Below are 16,986 nucleotides of genomic sequence, written 5' to 3' on the forward strand. Positions count from 1 at the left end.
AACAGAAAAAATAGAAGAAAAAGTTCCCTCAAATATTATTACTTTCCAAACATTGGCCAAAATGGAATATCTTTTCATTGGTCTGATTCTTGCAATGTTTCTCAGATGGAAAAAGGCAATTCTAGTTATACTTCTTATATGTTAATCAAAGCATAATTGAGGGTCAAACAGGACACCAAGATTTCTGACGGACGCACTCTGTGGGATGGCGAAGCCATCCAACCACAGAGAGACATCCTCAAACTCTTCCCGGTCCCGCTTCGAGCCGATAACTATCAGCTCTGTCTTCCCAGAATTAAGCTGTAGGAAGTTTTGTGACATCCAGCCCTTCACAGCAGCCAGACAGGACTCAACCCTTTGAATCTGGGCCGAGTCCCCGGAATCTACAGGAATGTAGAGCTGGGTGTCATCCGCATAGCAATGGAAACTAATTCCGAAGCTGCGGATAACGTCGCCCAGGGGAAGCATGTAAATTGCAAAAAGTAATGGACCAAGAACCGACCCTTGTGGTACGCCGAAGCGTAATTTACAGTGCTTTGATTCTGCACCCTCATGAAGCACAAATTGGGTTCTATCTGTGAGGTACGATTCAAGCCAACCAAGAGCCGTACCCCCGAAACCAACATAGTGTTCAAGACGGTGAAGAAGAGTGCTGTGGTCGATCGTATCAAACGCAGCGCTCAGATCCAATAACACAAGCATTGTGCTTGTATTTTTATCCAAAGCTAGAAGGATGTCATTTACAACTCTTGTAATAGCAGTTTCAGTTGAGTGGAAATTCCTGAACCCCGACTGGAAAGGTTCAAAGAGATTGTTCCTCGTCAAATAATCAACAATTTGCTTTGCTACAATCCTTTCCTGTACCTTGGACAGGAAGGGCAGATTCGATATAGGCCGATAGTTCCTGACTAATTCAGGATCTAGGCCAGGCTTTTTGAGTAGCGGTTTTAACACCGCAGCCTTGAAATTGGAGGGAACAATTCCTGTTGAAAATGAAAGATTCATAAGCGAGAGGATTGCTGGCCCCACCGTTGGAAGAAGTTCCTTAAGAACCCTGGAAGGGAGAGGATCCAACATACAAGTTGTTGGCTTTGATGCCTTTATCACCCTTTCAAGTTCCACCAAAGGAATTGCCTTGAACTCCAAGAGAGTTGCGTCAGAGTTCACCATCCTACTTGGCAGGAACCCATCATGCCACACAGGATGTGTAGGATTAGCCGCACGGCAAGCATCAATTTCCTCTCTAATTGATTGAATCTTATTCTCAAAGAAATCCATGAATTCACCTGCCACGATCGATGAGCCTACGGTCTGAGTTTGTTTCTGAGTGAGACTCCTCACCGTGTCAAAAAGAAACTTAGGATTGTTTCTATTCAAATTAATGATACTGGAAAAGTAGGCATTCCTGGCAGTAGTCAGCGCACCCTTATAGGTGAGCAGACTGTTATGCCATGCAAATTGAAAGACCTCAAGTTTAGTCGAGCGCCATTTGCGTTCAAGGATCCTGCAATTTCGCTTCAAAATGCGCGTTTCTGCATTAAACCAGGGGGCTGGTTTTTTCAATGTTCGTTTTTTAGTTACGTTCGGAGCAACTGAATCAATGGCAACAGACAAGGCAATGTTGAGGTCATCAGTAAGGCACTCCACAGAACCATTATAGTTACAGAGAGGTGCAAGTGAACCAGATAACTTATCTGCCATAGCTTTAATGGTTGCAGGTGTGATGCGGCGACAGCTGAAAGTAGCTTGCTGATCGTCACAGGGGCAGGATACCACCACCTGGAAAGTGAGCAAAAAAGTGGTCTGATAAAGCTGAGGTGTAGGAAGAGACCACTAGCTGTGAAATGTCTACACCGCGGGTCAGAACGAGATCCAGCGTGTTTCCACCGATGTGGGTTGGGTGCTGGACGAGCTGTTTGAAGCCAAGCGTATCTGTAATGGACAGAAAAGCCCTTGCGAGGGCATCAGACGGGTTATTCACATGAATGTTGAAATCCCCAATAAGCAAAATATTGTCTGAGTATGTAGCCAGATCAGCTGCAAAGTCAGAAAACTCATCAACAAAAACAGAATACGGTCCTGGGGGACGGTATACTACAGCTAAAACGAAAGAGTCTGGAACTCGTTTCGCTTCTCGGGGAGCTGAGGTGCAGAGCGCTAGCACCTCAAAGGATCTGAAAATATATCTATTCTTTGGCTTTAAATTAAGCTTAGAATTAGATATCAGGGCTACTCCACCACCTTTCTTAACTTCTCTAGATACTTGGGTGCTAACGTAATGGGGTGGAGTAGCTTCGTTTAGGGCTAGAAACTCATCTGGTTTTAACCAGGTTTCACAAAGCCCCAGTATGTCGATCTTTTCATCAATAATTAGATCATGGACCAAGAGCGCCTTCGATGAAAGCAACCTTATGTTCATGAACCCTATTCTGAGTGCTTCCTTTTTATTATTTTCAGAGGGAGTCCGGTTAACACTCAGCTCTGAAGCGGTCAAGGGGATGCCGCGGTTTCGACATACTGATTGCGGCCCTCGCCTGCGGGTTTTACACCTCGAGACAGCGCGAGGCCGCACCACCGTACATATAGGTACAGCGTTATTTTCAGAGGGAGTCTGGTTAACACTCAGCTCTGAGGCGATCAATGGGATCGCGAGAATTCGACATACTGGTCGCGGCCCTCGCCTGCGGGTTTTACACCTCGAGACAGTGCGAGGCCGCACCACCGTACATATAGGTACAGTGTTAATTTCAGGGGGAATCCGGTTAGTTGTTAGTATTTGATTTGACGTGCGGTTTATCATGCGATTTGCCATGCGATTTTGCACGCCTGTACTAGGTACAGCGTTAATTTCAGAGGGAGTGCGGTTAACACTCTGCTCTGTCATGCGATTTACCATGCGATTTGACATGCGATTTGTCATGCGATTTACCATGCGATTTGACATGCGATTTACCATGCGATTTGACATGCGATTTGACATGCGGTTTTGCACCACCGTACATATAGGTACAGCGTTAATTGCAGAGGGAGTCCGGTTAACACTCAACACTCTGAAACAATTGGTGCAATAGATCCTGGTTCAGCTAAGCCATCTGCTGTTCTAGACTCTGCAACGTAGACTATCATGTTGCTAGCAGGATTGCTAAACTCCTGCAGCCCAGCGTGCTGTGAGTGGATGAGTCACGCCTGACTAAGACATCTATCTATGTTTTTTGACATAATTGAGGCGCCTACATTCTGAACCACTAGGCCTATCTTGCAGGCAACACTTCTGAGGGGCTTTATCCAAATAACAGTCCATTTGAGATTTTTTTTTTCTCTAAGGGCTAGAACTCCAAATCTCGGATAGGTCGTTCTCGGGTCGCCGGGAAATGTGTGTAAACATTTTAGAATCCCTAGCTATCTCGAAAAGGCCGGAAAAGGGTCATGACCTCCAACAGTAGAGTAAATATACATAAGACAGAGGTTAGTCTCAAGTCCCCATTTTTTGTTGGATGGAGGTGTACATTTGTGGCTTAACCCATTCGTGCCGGATGCTGCGCGGCGCAGCATTGCATCTCCCGCCGGTTTCTGCGTAGCGCAGCTTTGAGTCTCCTGCCGGCTGCTGCGTAACGCAGCATTGTTGATATGTCGTCATTTTCTTGACGCATGCAGCATAGAATGCACTGTCATTGGTTCAAATACACATGAGGTGGGTCTTGTGGGTCTTTAAAAACCACGTGACCACCCAAATGTCGTCGTTGGCCGACAATCACGTCAATCAAATAAAATCGCAAACCTATAAAAAAATAAAAATAAATAAAAATCCCCGGCAAAAATGGCTAGCAACGAGTACTGTGACAGCGACGGCAGCGATGTGGAGTTGGGAGAGAGTGTGGAGTTTGAGAGGGAGGGGGAGGTAGAAGGTTTTGTACCTGATGATCCTTTGGATCGAGCCCAGGAGTGGGAATCTTGGGTCGAAGGAGAGGAGGAGGACGACGAAGACTTTGCGGGATTTCAGGTGGACTGGACGACGGATGGATACATGCCCCGAAATCCAAGGCAGTTCACGCGAAAACCGGGACCGAAGCAGCCGATTGCCATGGATGAAACCCCCCTTGGGGTGTTTTCACGGATAGTCGACGATGAACTTTGGGACATGTTGGTGACCCAAACTAATTTGTATGCGGATCAGACGCGCGGCCAAACCCCATCCAATTCGAAGTGGAACCCCATCTCCAAAACCGAGATGAAAACGTTTGTCGGGCTCTGCTTCACTTTTGGGGTCCTGAAACTGCCAGCACGCCGGGATTATTGGAGGCAGACCAAGTGGCTGTACCAAACACACGTCCCCAAGGCCATGGCACGGGATCGTTTTGACATGATCTGGAGGTAATGATTTGTATTCTTGCGCTCTCTTCCGAGTTCCTATGTCTTACGGTAGCGTTAGCGCACTGACTCCGTCATGGCCAGTAATGATAGTGGTGCTACAGCCTTCTGCTACTATTGATATAATAATGCCATAATAATTAAATAGCATAATAAATAGCAGTGTTGGTCAGTAGCTTCACTACTTGTAGAGAAGATAGTAGGGCTTTGACTCCGAACTTTGTTATTCGAATATATTTCGAATATCAAAAAAAAAAATCAAAACAAACAATATTAAGCAGCCCTAATTATTCGAATATTAATATTAATAAACAAACAAACTTCGAATATGATTTTTGGGCAAAAGTCAAAGCCCTAGAAGATGGTAACTTACTACAATCCTCAGTAGCTTGGTGGTAGCTTCACTTTATCATGAATCAAGTAACCTGTATTTATTTGTAACATTTTAGTATTATTAAATTATATTTGTAATGGCAAAACTAGCTTGGCCACACAAGATACGATTTCCTGGGGTATTTCTCTGGCTAAACACAGCACAACCGTTTGTAGTATTGCCAATATCCCTGCATCATACAACATACAACAAATATGATGGCAATGTTGGGCATAAACTCATTAATCTTATGTGCATTTTTAGATATCTCCATCTCCAAGATAACATGGACCCTGCTGTGGACAAGTCCGACAAGCTCTGGAAGCTCCGGGGATTCATGGACCTCCTCCTTGCCAAATTCCAGGATCTCTATGAGGTCAATGGCTTTGTCACCGTGGATGAGTCCATGGTGAAGTTCAAGGGACGCCTGGCCTTCCGGCAGTACCTCCCCATGACGCCAGTGAAGTGGGGAGTAAAGGTGTGGGTGATGGCGGAAAGTAAGACAGGCTATGTCAATAATTTCCAAGTTTACACGGGGGCCATTCAGGGTAAGGCTGAGAAAGACCTGGCTCACAGAATTGTGATGGACCTGGCCAAACCTTACTTTGGATCCAACCTCACCATATACATGGATAACTTTTACACTGGTGTCCCATTGATGGTGGACCTCAAGAACAGGGGGGTACAAGCTTGTGGGACGGTGCGTGCCAATAGAAAGGGCCTCCCCAAGAGCAAGGACCTCACGAAGCAGGCTGGCATGAACAGGCACCATTTGAAGGTGGCGCAGCAGGATGACCTGACCTTCTGCATATGGCAGGACACCAAGGCAGTGATGGTCCTGTCAAATTTCCATGACCCGACAGCTTTTGGGTCAGTAAGGAGGAAGGCGAATGGTCAACGCCAAGTGGAGGTTTGTGTGCCAGCCTGCCTTGCTGACTACCAGCAGCACATGAAGGGGGTACCTACTGGACCAGATGGTGGGATACTACCAGATCCAGCATAGGTCTACAAAGTGGTGGAGGAGGCTTTTTTTTTATTTCCTCACGGTGGCGTGCTACAATGCCTTTGTGGCTGCCAGGTCTGCAGGAGGAGCCGACTGGAAATATAGGAGGGGGGGCTACAAAGACTGGCTGGAGGATCTGACCATGGAGCTGATCGTTGTGTGTGTGTGCGTGCGTGCGTGCGTGCGTGCGTGCGTGCGTGCGTGCGTGCGTGCGTGCGTGCGTGCGTGCGTGCGTGCGTTCAAAAAGGAGGGTTGTGAGCCATGGAGCTCAGACTGAGAATGTTCCCAGTTCTGTCTCAGGACTTTCCCCACTTCTTTCCCACCTCCTATCATACCAAGGTGCCTTGTTCTGTGTGTTGGCATGTTTTAAAATGTTATTTGTGATATGTTATTTGATGATATAAAGTATTTTTCCTTACCAATCTGACTTTGAGATTCTTTATAAAAATGAGTTGCTATGTTAGTGCTAAATGAGCATGTTTTAATACAACCTGTGAGTCTTACCTTTAAAATGCAATTTATTTCATGTTTCTATGTGCTACAGAGGCTTAGATATTAAGGTTTTCATAGACGTTGACAATTCTTAGTATTTTTCAGAAAACCCTCAGGAGATAAGGACATTTATATCTATTATACATAGGTTTTTATAGGCGTTTTTGGCAGGCGTTTTAGGAGTAAATGGGTTAAGGTGTGCAGACACAGCTGGCCTGTGGCCACGTTTTTGAAGTCTGGGGTCAAAAGGTCAAAATGAGCCGGCACCACGCCGATTATGAGATGACAAAAAGTTCATGTGCATTTCTCCCATAAATTTAAATAAATTAAATAAATAAATTTTTGTCATTATTAAAGAGAGGCCTGAGTATCAGATATGCATGTTGGATGGCTAGGGTGTAGGTCTGGGAAGAACTTCAGGCCAAAATCTTCCAAGCGAGCCGCTGGGTGAGCTGCTACGAGATGGAGCACTTGCTGAGTCATTTCCTGTGGGGCTGGAGCCACAGGTTGATGCGTAGAACCCCTTTTACAGTATATATAAGAGACCCCAGTCACCTATTGCATCACTTCCTTTAGGGCTTCGGCCTTCTTATTGGTCGTTGCAGTATAATTGAATGCCCTCTTTCATATATATGATACCACCACCACTGGGACGTGGCAACAATTCTCCAAATCCATAAGGGGTGGGGGGTGCTTGTGGACAGCAGGGGTGTACACTAGACATAAATAGGAAGCAAACTCAGAAGGAGGACTGACCTCTCACACATATTTAATTAATTGCTTCAAATAACCCTGCCTGGTTAAATCAATGAGCTTGGTGTTTTGCTTTCAAAAATAGGTGATAGACGAAGTCTAAACTGCAGAAAATAAAAACATCCAACATGCCTTTTTTTTTTTTTTTTTCATATTTTTATTGGGTTTTTTCTTTTTATAGACACAACAAAAACACCCACAAGGAACAGTTGTCTCGTCATGAGTATACGTTGCAAATTTTAACAATGAAAATAAGCATAGATTATACAAATATCAAAATATCAAACTTATAACACAAAATAAATAGTTCAAAGAAAGTAATGAGAGAGACAGAGAAATAATAATAAATATAGCTGCGAGCAGCAATGTGGGTGTCAAACATAATGGGACATGACGACCGTCTCGGAAATCGGAAATACCGACAGCCGGTGGGATGAGTAAATGGGAAAAGGACCCCACCTAGAGGTAAGGGCGCAATACAGTCTGCCTGGCAGAACAAATGTCACTAATACATAGGGGTATTCGGAACAATATCTCTAAAAGTGACACAATGTAAACAAGCATCCGTTCTGGAGGTAGTTTGTGAAGCATCGAATCCAGTGGGAATTGCAGTTTATATCGTAAGCGGGCGGAATGGTAAATATAGTCATTGTTGCATTATACATTAAGTACCGCACGTCGCCACACGAGTGCAGTGTCTACCCATTAATGAGCGCCACACGAGTGCAGTGTCTACCCATTAATGAGCGCCGTCAAGTTTGATTGACTGTCACGGCCAAACGGTTTTGAATTTGAGAAAGCTGTATAATACATTTGTTCAGCTTGGTCGGAAGATCATATATGCCAAGTTTCATGAAGATTGGACATAATATGTGGCCTGTGGAATTTTACAATTGATTTTGACAATTTTCAACATGGCGGCCAAGTTCTGATGTTGCAATGAGAAATAATTTTAAAGCTATATAAGGAGGTCTGGCAGTATCCTCAAACATTAAAAATAAGTTTGAAATGTACTCATGTGAAGAGAGAGGAGTTAAAACACGTCTTCATTAATTATAGCGCCCCCTAGAGGTCAATGGTCACCAATGGTCATTCATTGAGTGTCCCCATGATGATGTTATGGGTCTATGTAACAAGTTTGGTCATGATATGTCAAAGGGATGCTGAGATATTGGCGTGTTTCCGGTTTGGTGGCTTCGCGGTCGAATATCATTGGCTGTCACGGATATTTCTGCAATAAATAATATGCAAGCCACACGGGGAGGTCTGATAGTATCACCAAACATTGAAAATAAGTTTGAAATGTACTCATGTGAAGAGAGAGGAGTCAAAACACTTCGACATTAATAACAGCGCCAGCTAGAAGTCAAAGGTCACCAAATTAATTCAGTGTCACCGTGATGGGGTCATGGGTCTATGTACCAAGGTTAATTATGATATGTCAAAGAACTGCTGAGATATGGGCTTACTTCCGGTCAAATTTGATTGGCTTTAGCGGGCAAGCGGTTTTGAATTTGACAAATCTATTCAATGTTTTTCATCATGGATGGCCAGAAGATCATGCGTGCCAAGTTTCGAGATGTTTGGACAAGATTTGTGATAGAAGTAGCATTTTGATGGTTTTTGACATAAACCAAGATGGCGGAAATATACGTCATGGCGCAATGACGTCATAGGGTGTGTTGAACTGGGCTTGGACCAAGGAATCCAATGATACCTGGTTTGTGAATATTGGTATATTGGAATATTGGTTATGATATGTCAAAGGGCTGCTGAGATATTGGCGTGTTTCCGGTTTGGCGGCTTCGCGGCCGAATATTTTTTGGCTGTCGCGGATATTTCTGCAATAAATAATATGCTAGCCATACGGGGAGGTCTGATAGTATCACCAGACATTAATAATAAGTTTGAAATGTACTCATGTGAAGAGAGAGGAGTCAAAACACATCAACATTAATAACAGCGCCCCCTAGAGGTCAAAGGTCACTAAATTCATTCAGTGTAACCTTTATGGGGTCATGGGTCTATCTACCAAGGTTGGTTATAATATGTCAAAGGGCTGCTGAGATATGGGCTTACATCCGGTTTGGCGGCTTCGCCGCCAAATTTGATTGGATCTAGCGGGCAAACGGTTTTGAATTTGAAAGGTCTATTCAATGTTTTGCATCAAGCATGGTTGGAAGATGATATGTGCCAAGTTTCGAGATTATTGGACAAGATTTGTGATAGAAGTAGCACTTTGAAGGTTTTTGACATAAACCAAGATGGCAGAAATATACGTCATGGCGCAATGACGTCATAGGGTGTGTTGAACTTGGCTTGGACCAAGGAATCCAATGATACCTGGTTTGTGAATATTGGTCAAATAGGTCGAAAGTTATGAACATGAATGCATGTCCAACTTTGACCTGTTGGTGGCGCTAGAGCTGTGGAGCTAGAGACCTGAGATTGGGTTAATGGGCTAATGGGGCTGTCTTGAACCAGTGTGGCAAATTTCACAACTTTTCGCCAAGCGGTTCTATGGGCTGCCATTGACTCCCATTGAAGGATAATAATAATAAATATAGCTGCGAGCAGCAATGTGGGTGTCAAGCATAATCGGACTCGGTAGGCTAATTCTGCCGGATGGACGCAATCGGCCTGGGGGCTACATGACGACCGCCTCGGAAATCGGCAATACCGACAGCCGGTGGGATGAGTAAATGGGAAAAAGGACCCCACCTAGAGGTAAGGGCGCAATGCAGTCTGCCTGACAGAACAAATGTCACAAATACATAGGGGTATTCGGAACAATATCAACAAAATAATTTACAAGATATATGGGGAGGTCTGACAGTATCATTAAACATTGATAATAAGTTTGAAATGTACTCATGTGAAGAGAGAGGAGTTAAAACACGTCTTCATTAATTATAGCGCCCCCTAGAGGTCAATGGTCACCAAATTCATTGAGTGTCCCCATAATGATGTTATGGGTCTATGTATCAAGTTTGGTTATGATTTGTCCAAGGGATACTGAGATATTGGCGTTTTTCCAGTTTGGCGGCTTCGCGGTTGAATATCATTGGCTGTCGCGGATATTTGTGCAAGTTATAATATACTAGCTATACGGGGAGGTCTGATAGTATCACCAGACATTGAAAATAAGTTGTAAATGTACTCATGTGAAGAGAAAGAGGTCAAAACACATGGACATTAATAACAGCGCCCCCTACAGGTCAAAGGTCACCAAATTAAATCAGTGTCACCTTTATGAGGCCATGGGTCTATATACCAAGTCTGGTTATGATATGTCAAAGGGATGCTGAGAAATCGGCTCACTTCCTGTTTGGCGGCTTCGCCGCCAAATTTGATTGGCTTTAGCGGGCAAACGGTTTTGAATTTGACAAATCTATTCGATGTTTTTCATCAAGGATGGCCAGAAGATCATGTGTGCCAAGTTTCGAGATGATTGGACAAGATTTGTGATAGGAGTAGCATTTTGAAGGTTTTTGACATAAACCAAGATGGCGGACATATACGTCATGGCGCAATGACGTCATAGGATGTGTTGAACTGGGCTTGGTTCAAGGAATCCAATGATACCTGGTTTGTGAAAATTGGTCGAATAGGTCAAAAGTTATGAACATGAATGCATGCCCAACTTTGACCTGTTGGTGGCGCTAGAGCTGTTGGGCTAGCGACCTTAGATTGGCTTAATGGGCTAATGGGGCAGTCCTGAACAAGTGTGCCAAATTTCACAACTTTTCGCCAAGCGGTTCTATGGGCTGCCATTGACTCCAATGGCAGCATAATAATAATAATAATAATAAGAATTCGTACAATAACAATAGGTTGTCTCGCAACATAGTTGCTTGACACCCAAATATAGCTGCGAGCAGCAATGTGGGTGTCAAGCATAATCGGACTCGGTAGGCTTATTCTGCCGGATGGACGCAATCGGCCAGGGGGCTACATGACGACCGCCTCGGAAATCGGCAATACCGACAGCCGGTGGGATGAGTAAATGGGAAAAGGACCCCACCTAGAGGTAAGGGGGCAATGCAGTCTGCCTGACAGAACAAATGTCACAAATACATAGGGGTATTCGGAACAATATCAACAAAATAATTTACAAGATATATGGGGAGGTCTGACAGTATCATTAAACATTGATAATAAGTTTGAAATGTACTCATGTGAAGAGAGAGGAGTTAAAACACGTCTTCATTAATTATAGCGCCCCCTAGAGGTCAATGGTCACCAAATTCATTGAGTGTCCCCATAATGATGTTATGGGTCTATGTATCAAGTTTGGTTATGATTTGTCCAAGGGATACTGAGATATTGGCGTTTTTCCAGTTTGGCGGCTTCGCGGTTGAATATCATTGGCTGTCGCGGATATTTGTGCAAGTTATAATATACTAGCTATACGGGGAGGTCTGATAGTATCACCAGACATTGAAAATAAGTTGTAAATGTACTCATGTGAAGAGAAAAAGGTCAAAACACATGGACATTAATAACAGCGCCCCCTACAGGTCAAAGGTCACCAAATTAAATCAGTGTCACCTTTATGAGGCCATGGGTCTATATACCAAGTCTGGTTATGATATGTCAAAGGGATGCTGAGAAATCGGCTCACTTCCTGTTTGGCGGCTTTGCCGCCAAATTTGATTGGCTTTAGCGGGCAAACGGTTTTGAATTTGACAAATCTATTCGATGTTTTTCATCAAGGATGGCCAGAAGATCATGTGTGCCAAGTTTCGAGATGATTGGACAAGATTTGTGATAGGAGTAGCATTTTGAAGGTTTTTGACATAAACCAAGATGGCGGACATATACGTCATGGCGCAATGACGTCATAGGATGTGTTGAACTGGGCTTGGTTCAAGGAATCCAATGATACCTGGTTTGTGAAAATTGGTCGAATAGGTCAAAAGTTATGAACATGAATGCATGCCCAACTTTGACCTGTTGGTGGCGCTAGAGCTGTTGGGCTAGCGACCTTAGATTGGCTTAATGGGCTAATGGGGCAGTCCTGAACAAGTGTGCCAAATTTCACAACTTTTCGCCAAGCGGTTCTATGGGCTGCCATTGACTCCAATGGCAGCATAATAATAATAATAATAATAATAATAAGAATTCGTACAATAACAATAGGTTGTCTCGCAACATAGTTGCTTGACACCCAATAATAATAAGAATTCGTACAATAACAATAGGTTGTCTCGCAACATAGTTGCTTGACACCCAATAAGAATAATAAGAATTCGTACAATAACAATAGGTTGTCTCGCAACATAGTTGCTTGACACCCAATAATAATGAGAAATAATTTATAAGCTATATGAGTAGGTCTGACAGTATCATCAGACATTGAAAATAAGTTTGAAATGTACTCATGTGAAGAGAGAGGAGTTAAAACACGTCTTCATTAATTATAGCGCCCCCTAGCGGTCAATGGTCACCAAATTCTTTGAGTGTCCCCATGATTATGTTATGGGTCAATGTATCAAGTTTGGTTATGATATGTCAAAGGGCTGCAGAGATATTGGCGTGTTTCCGGTTTTCCGGCTTCGCGCTCGAATATCATTGGCTGTCGCGGATATTTCTGCAAGACGTAATATATGAGCTATATGGGGAGGTCTGATAGTATCACCAGACATTGAAAATAAGTTTTAAATGTACTCATGTGAAGAGAGAGGAGTCAAAACACATCGACATTAATAACAGCGCCACCTAGAGGTCAAGGGTCACCAAATTCATTCAGTGTCACCGTGATGCGGTCATGGGTCTCTCTACCAAGGTTGGTTATGATAGGTCAAAGGGCTTCTGAGATATGGGCTTACTTCCGGTTTGGCAACTTGGCGGTTAAATTTGATTGGCTTTAGCGGACAAACGGTTTTGAATTTGACAAATCTATTCGATGTTTTTTATCAAGCATGGCCAGAAGATCATGTGTGTCAAGATTCGAGATGATTGGACAAGATTTGTGATAGGAGTAGCATTTTGAAGGTTTTTGACATAAACCAAGATGGCGGACATATACGTCATGGCGCAATGACGTCATAGGGTTTGTTGAGCTGGGCTTGGTTCAAGGAATCCAATGATACCTGGTTTGTGAAAATTGGTCGAATAGGTCGAAAGTTATGAACATGAATGCATGCCCAACTTTGACCTGTTGGTGGCGCTAGAGCTGTTGGGCTAGCGACCTTAGATTGGCTTAATGGGCTAATGGGGCAGTCCTGAACAAGTGTGCCAAATTTCACAACTTTTCGCCAAGCGGTTCTATGGGCTGCCATTGACTCCAATGGCAGCATAATAATAATAATAAATATAGCTGCGAGCAGCAATGTGGGTGTCAAGCATAATCGGACTCGGTAGGCTAATTCTGCCGGATGGACGCAATTGGCCTGGGGGCTACATGACGACCGCCTCGGAAATCGGCAATACCGACAGCCGGTGGGATGAGTAAATGGGAAAAAGGACCCCACCTAGAGGTAAGGGCGCAATGCAGTCTGCCTGACAGAACAAATGTCACAAATACATAGGGGTATTCGGAACAATATCCCTAAAAGAGACACCATGTAAACAAGCATCCCTTCTGGAGGTGGTTCGTGAAGCATCTGATCCAGTGGGAATTGCAGTTTATATTTTAAGTGGGCGGAATGGTAAATATAGTCATTGTTGCATTATACATTAAGTACCGCTTATCGCCACACGAGTGCAGTGTCTACCCATTAATGAGCGCCGTCAAGTTTGATTGCCTGTCACGGCCAAACGGTTTTGAATTTGAGAAAGCTGTTTAACACATTAGTTCAGCTTGGTCTGAAGATCATATATGCAGAGTTTCATGAAGATTGGACATAATTTGTGGCCTGTGGGAATTTACAACTGATTTTGACAACTTTCAACATGGCGGCCAAGTTCTGATGTTGCAATGAGAAATAATTTATATGCTATATGAGTAGGTCTGACAGTATCATCAGACATTGAAAATAAGTTTGAAATGTACTCATGTGAAGAGAGAGGAGTTAAAACACGTCTTCATTAATTATAGCGCCCCCTAGCGGTAAATGGTCACCAAATTCTTTGAGTGTCCCCATGATTATGTTATGGGTCAATGTATCAAGTTTGGTTATGATATGTCAAAGGGCTGCAGAGATATTGGCATGTTTCCGGTTTTCCGGCTTCGCGCTCGAATATCATTGGCTGTCGCGGATATTTCTGCAAGACGTAATATATGAGCTATATGGGGAGGTCTGATAGTATCACCAGACATTGAAAATAAGTTTTAAATGTACTCATGTGAAGAGAGAGGAGTCAAAACACATCGACATTAATAACAGCGCCACCTAGAGGTCAAGGGTCACCAAATTCATTCAGTGTCACCGTGATGCGGTCATGGGTCTCTTTACCAAGGTTGGTTATGATAGGTCAAAGGGCTTCTGAGATATGGGCTTACTTCCGGTTTGGCAACTTGGCGGTTAAATTTGATTGGCTTTAGCGGACAAACGGTTTTGAATTTGACAAATCTATTCGATGTTTTTTATCAAGCATGGCCAGAAGATCATGTGTGTCAAGATTCGAGATGATTGGACAAGATTTGTGATAGAAGTAGCATTTTGAAGGTTTTTGACATAAACCAAGATGGCGGAAATATACGTCATGGCACAATGACGTCATAGGGTTTGTTGAACTGGGCTTGGTTCAAGGAATCCAATGATACCTGGTTTGTGAATATTGGTCGAATAGGTCGAAAGTTATGAACATGAATGCATGCCCAACTTTGACCTGTTGGTGGCGCTAGAGCTGTAGGGCTAGCGACCTGAGATTGGCTTAATGGGCTAATGGGGCTGTCCTGAACCAGTGTGCCAAATTTCACAACTTTTCGCCAAGCGGTTCTATGGGCTACCATTGACTCCAATGGCAGCATAATAATAATAATAATAATAATAATAATAAGAATTCGTACAATAACAATAGGTTGTCTCGCAACATAGTTGCTTGACACCCAATAATAATAAGAATTCGTACAATAACAATAGGTTGTCTCGCAACATAGTTGCTTGACACCCAAATATAGCTGCGAGCAGCAATGTGGGTGTCAAGCATAATCGGACTCGGTAGGCTTATTCTGCCGGATGGACGCAATCGGCCAGGGGGCTACATGACGACCGCCTCGGAAATCGGCAATACCGACAGCCGGTGGGATGAGTAAATGGGAAAAGGACCCCACCTAGAGGTAAGGGGGCAATGCAGTCTGCCTGACAGAACAAATGTCACAAATACATAGGGGTATTCGGAACAATATCAACAAAATAATTTACAAGATATATGGGGAGGTCTGACAGTATCATTAAACATTGATAATAAGTTTGAAATGTACTCATGTGAAGAGAGAGGAGTTAAAACACGTCTTCATTAATTATAGCGCCCCCTAGAGGTCAATGGTCACCAAATTCATTGAGTGTCCCCATAATGATGTTATGGGTCTAGGTATCAAGTTTGGTTATGATTTGTCCAAGGGATGCTGAGATATTGGCGTTTTTCCAGTTTGGCGGCTTCGCGGTTGAATATCATTGGCTGTCGCGGATATTTGTGCAAGTTATAATATACTAGCTATACGGGGAGGTCTGATAGTATCACCAGACATTGAAAATAAGTTGTAAATGTACTCATGTGAAGAGAAAGAGGTCAAAACACATGGACATTAATAACAGCGCCCCCTCCAGGTCAAAGGTCACCAAATTAAATCAGTGTCACCTTTATGAGGCCATGGGTCTATATACCAAGTCTGGTTATGATATGTCAAAGGGATGCTGAGAAATCGGCTCACTTCCTGTTTGGCGGCTTCGCCGCCAAATTTGATTGGCTTTAGCGGGCAAACGGTTTTGAATTTGACAAATCTATTCGATGTTTTTCATCAAGCATGGCCAGAAGATCATGTGTACCAAGTTTCGAGATGATTGGACAAGATTTGTGATAGAAGTAGCATTTTGAGGGTTTTTGACATAAACCAAGATGGCGGACATATACGTCATAACGCAATGACGTCATAGGGTGTGTTGAACTGGGCTTGGTTCAAGGAATCCAATGATACCTGGTTTGTGAAAATTGGTCGAATAGGTCGAAAGTTATGAACATGAATGCATGCCCAACTTTGACCTGTTGGTGGCGCTAGAGCTGTTGGGCTAGCGACCTGAGATTGGCTTAATGGGCTAATGGGGCAGTCCTGAACAAGTGTGCCAAATTTCACAACTTTTCGCCAAGCGGTTCTATGGGCTGCCATTGACTCCAATGGCAGCATAATAATAATAATAATAATAAGAATTCGTACAATAACAATAGGTTGTCTCGCAACATAGTTGCTTGACACCCAAATATAGCTGCGAGCAGCAATGTGGGTGTCAAGCATAATCGGACTCGGTAGGCTAATTCTGCCGGATGGACGCATTTGGCCAGGGGGCTACATGACGACCGCCTCGGAAATCGGCAATACCGACAGCCGGTGGGATGAGTAAATGGGAAAAAGGACCCCACCTAGAGGTAAGGGCGCAATGCAGTCTGCCTGACAGAACAAATGTCACAAATACATAGGGGTATTCGGAACAATATCCCTAAAAGAGACACCATGTAAACAAGCATCCCTTCTGGAGGTGGTTCGTGAAGCATCTGATCCAGTGGGAATTGCAGTTTATATTTTAAGTGGGCGGAATGGTAAATATAGTCATTGTTGCATTATACATTAAGTACCGCTTATCGCCACACGAGTGCAGTGTCTACCCATTAATGAGCGCCGTCAAGTTTGATTGCCTGTCACGGCCAAACGGTTTTGAATTTGACAAAGCTGTTTTACACATTAGTTCAGCTTGGTCTGAAAATCATATATGCAGAGTTTCATGAAGATTGGACATAATTTGTGGCCTGTGGGAATTTACAACTGATTTTGACAACTTTCAACATGGCGGCCAAGTTCTGATGTTGCAATGAGAAATAATTTATAAGCTATATG

At 43.5% G+C, this 16,986-nt stretch overlaps 1 protein-coding gene across 1 annotated transcript; it reads left to right on the top strand.

Annotated features, from left to right (window-relative positions):
- Window positions 1-3,817: 3,817 nt before the first annotated feature.
- LOC130380932 (piggyBac transposable element-derived protein 4-like) lies at window positions 3,818-5,744 on the top strand. Its single transcript, XM_056588362.1, has 2 exons — window positions 3,818-4,371; window positions 5,006-5,744. The coding sequence occupies exons 1-2, from the start codon at window positions 3,818-3,820 to the stop codon at window positions 5,742-5,744; spliced, it is 1,293 nt and encodes a 430-aa protein (XP_056444337.1).
- The last annotated feature ends 11,242 nt before the right edge of the window (window positions 5,745-16,986 follow it).

This window comes from Gadus chalcogrammus, chromosome 4 (genome assembly GCF_026213295.1).
Source record: "Gadus chalcogrammus isolate NIFS_2021 chromosome 4, NIFS_Gcha_1.0, whole genome shotgun sequence".
NCBI lineage: Eukaryota > Metazoa > Chordata > Actinopteri > Gadiformes > Gadidae > Gadus > Gadus chalcogrammus.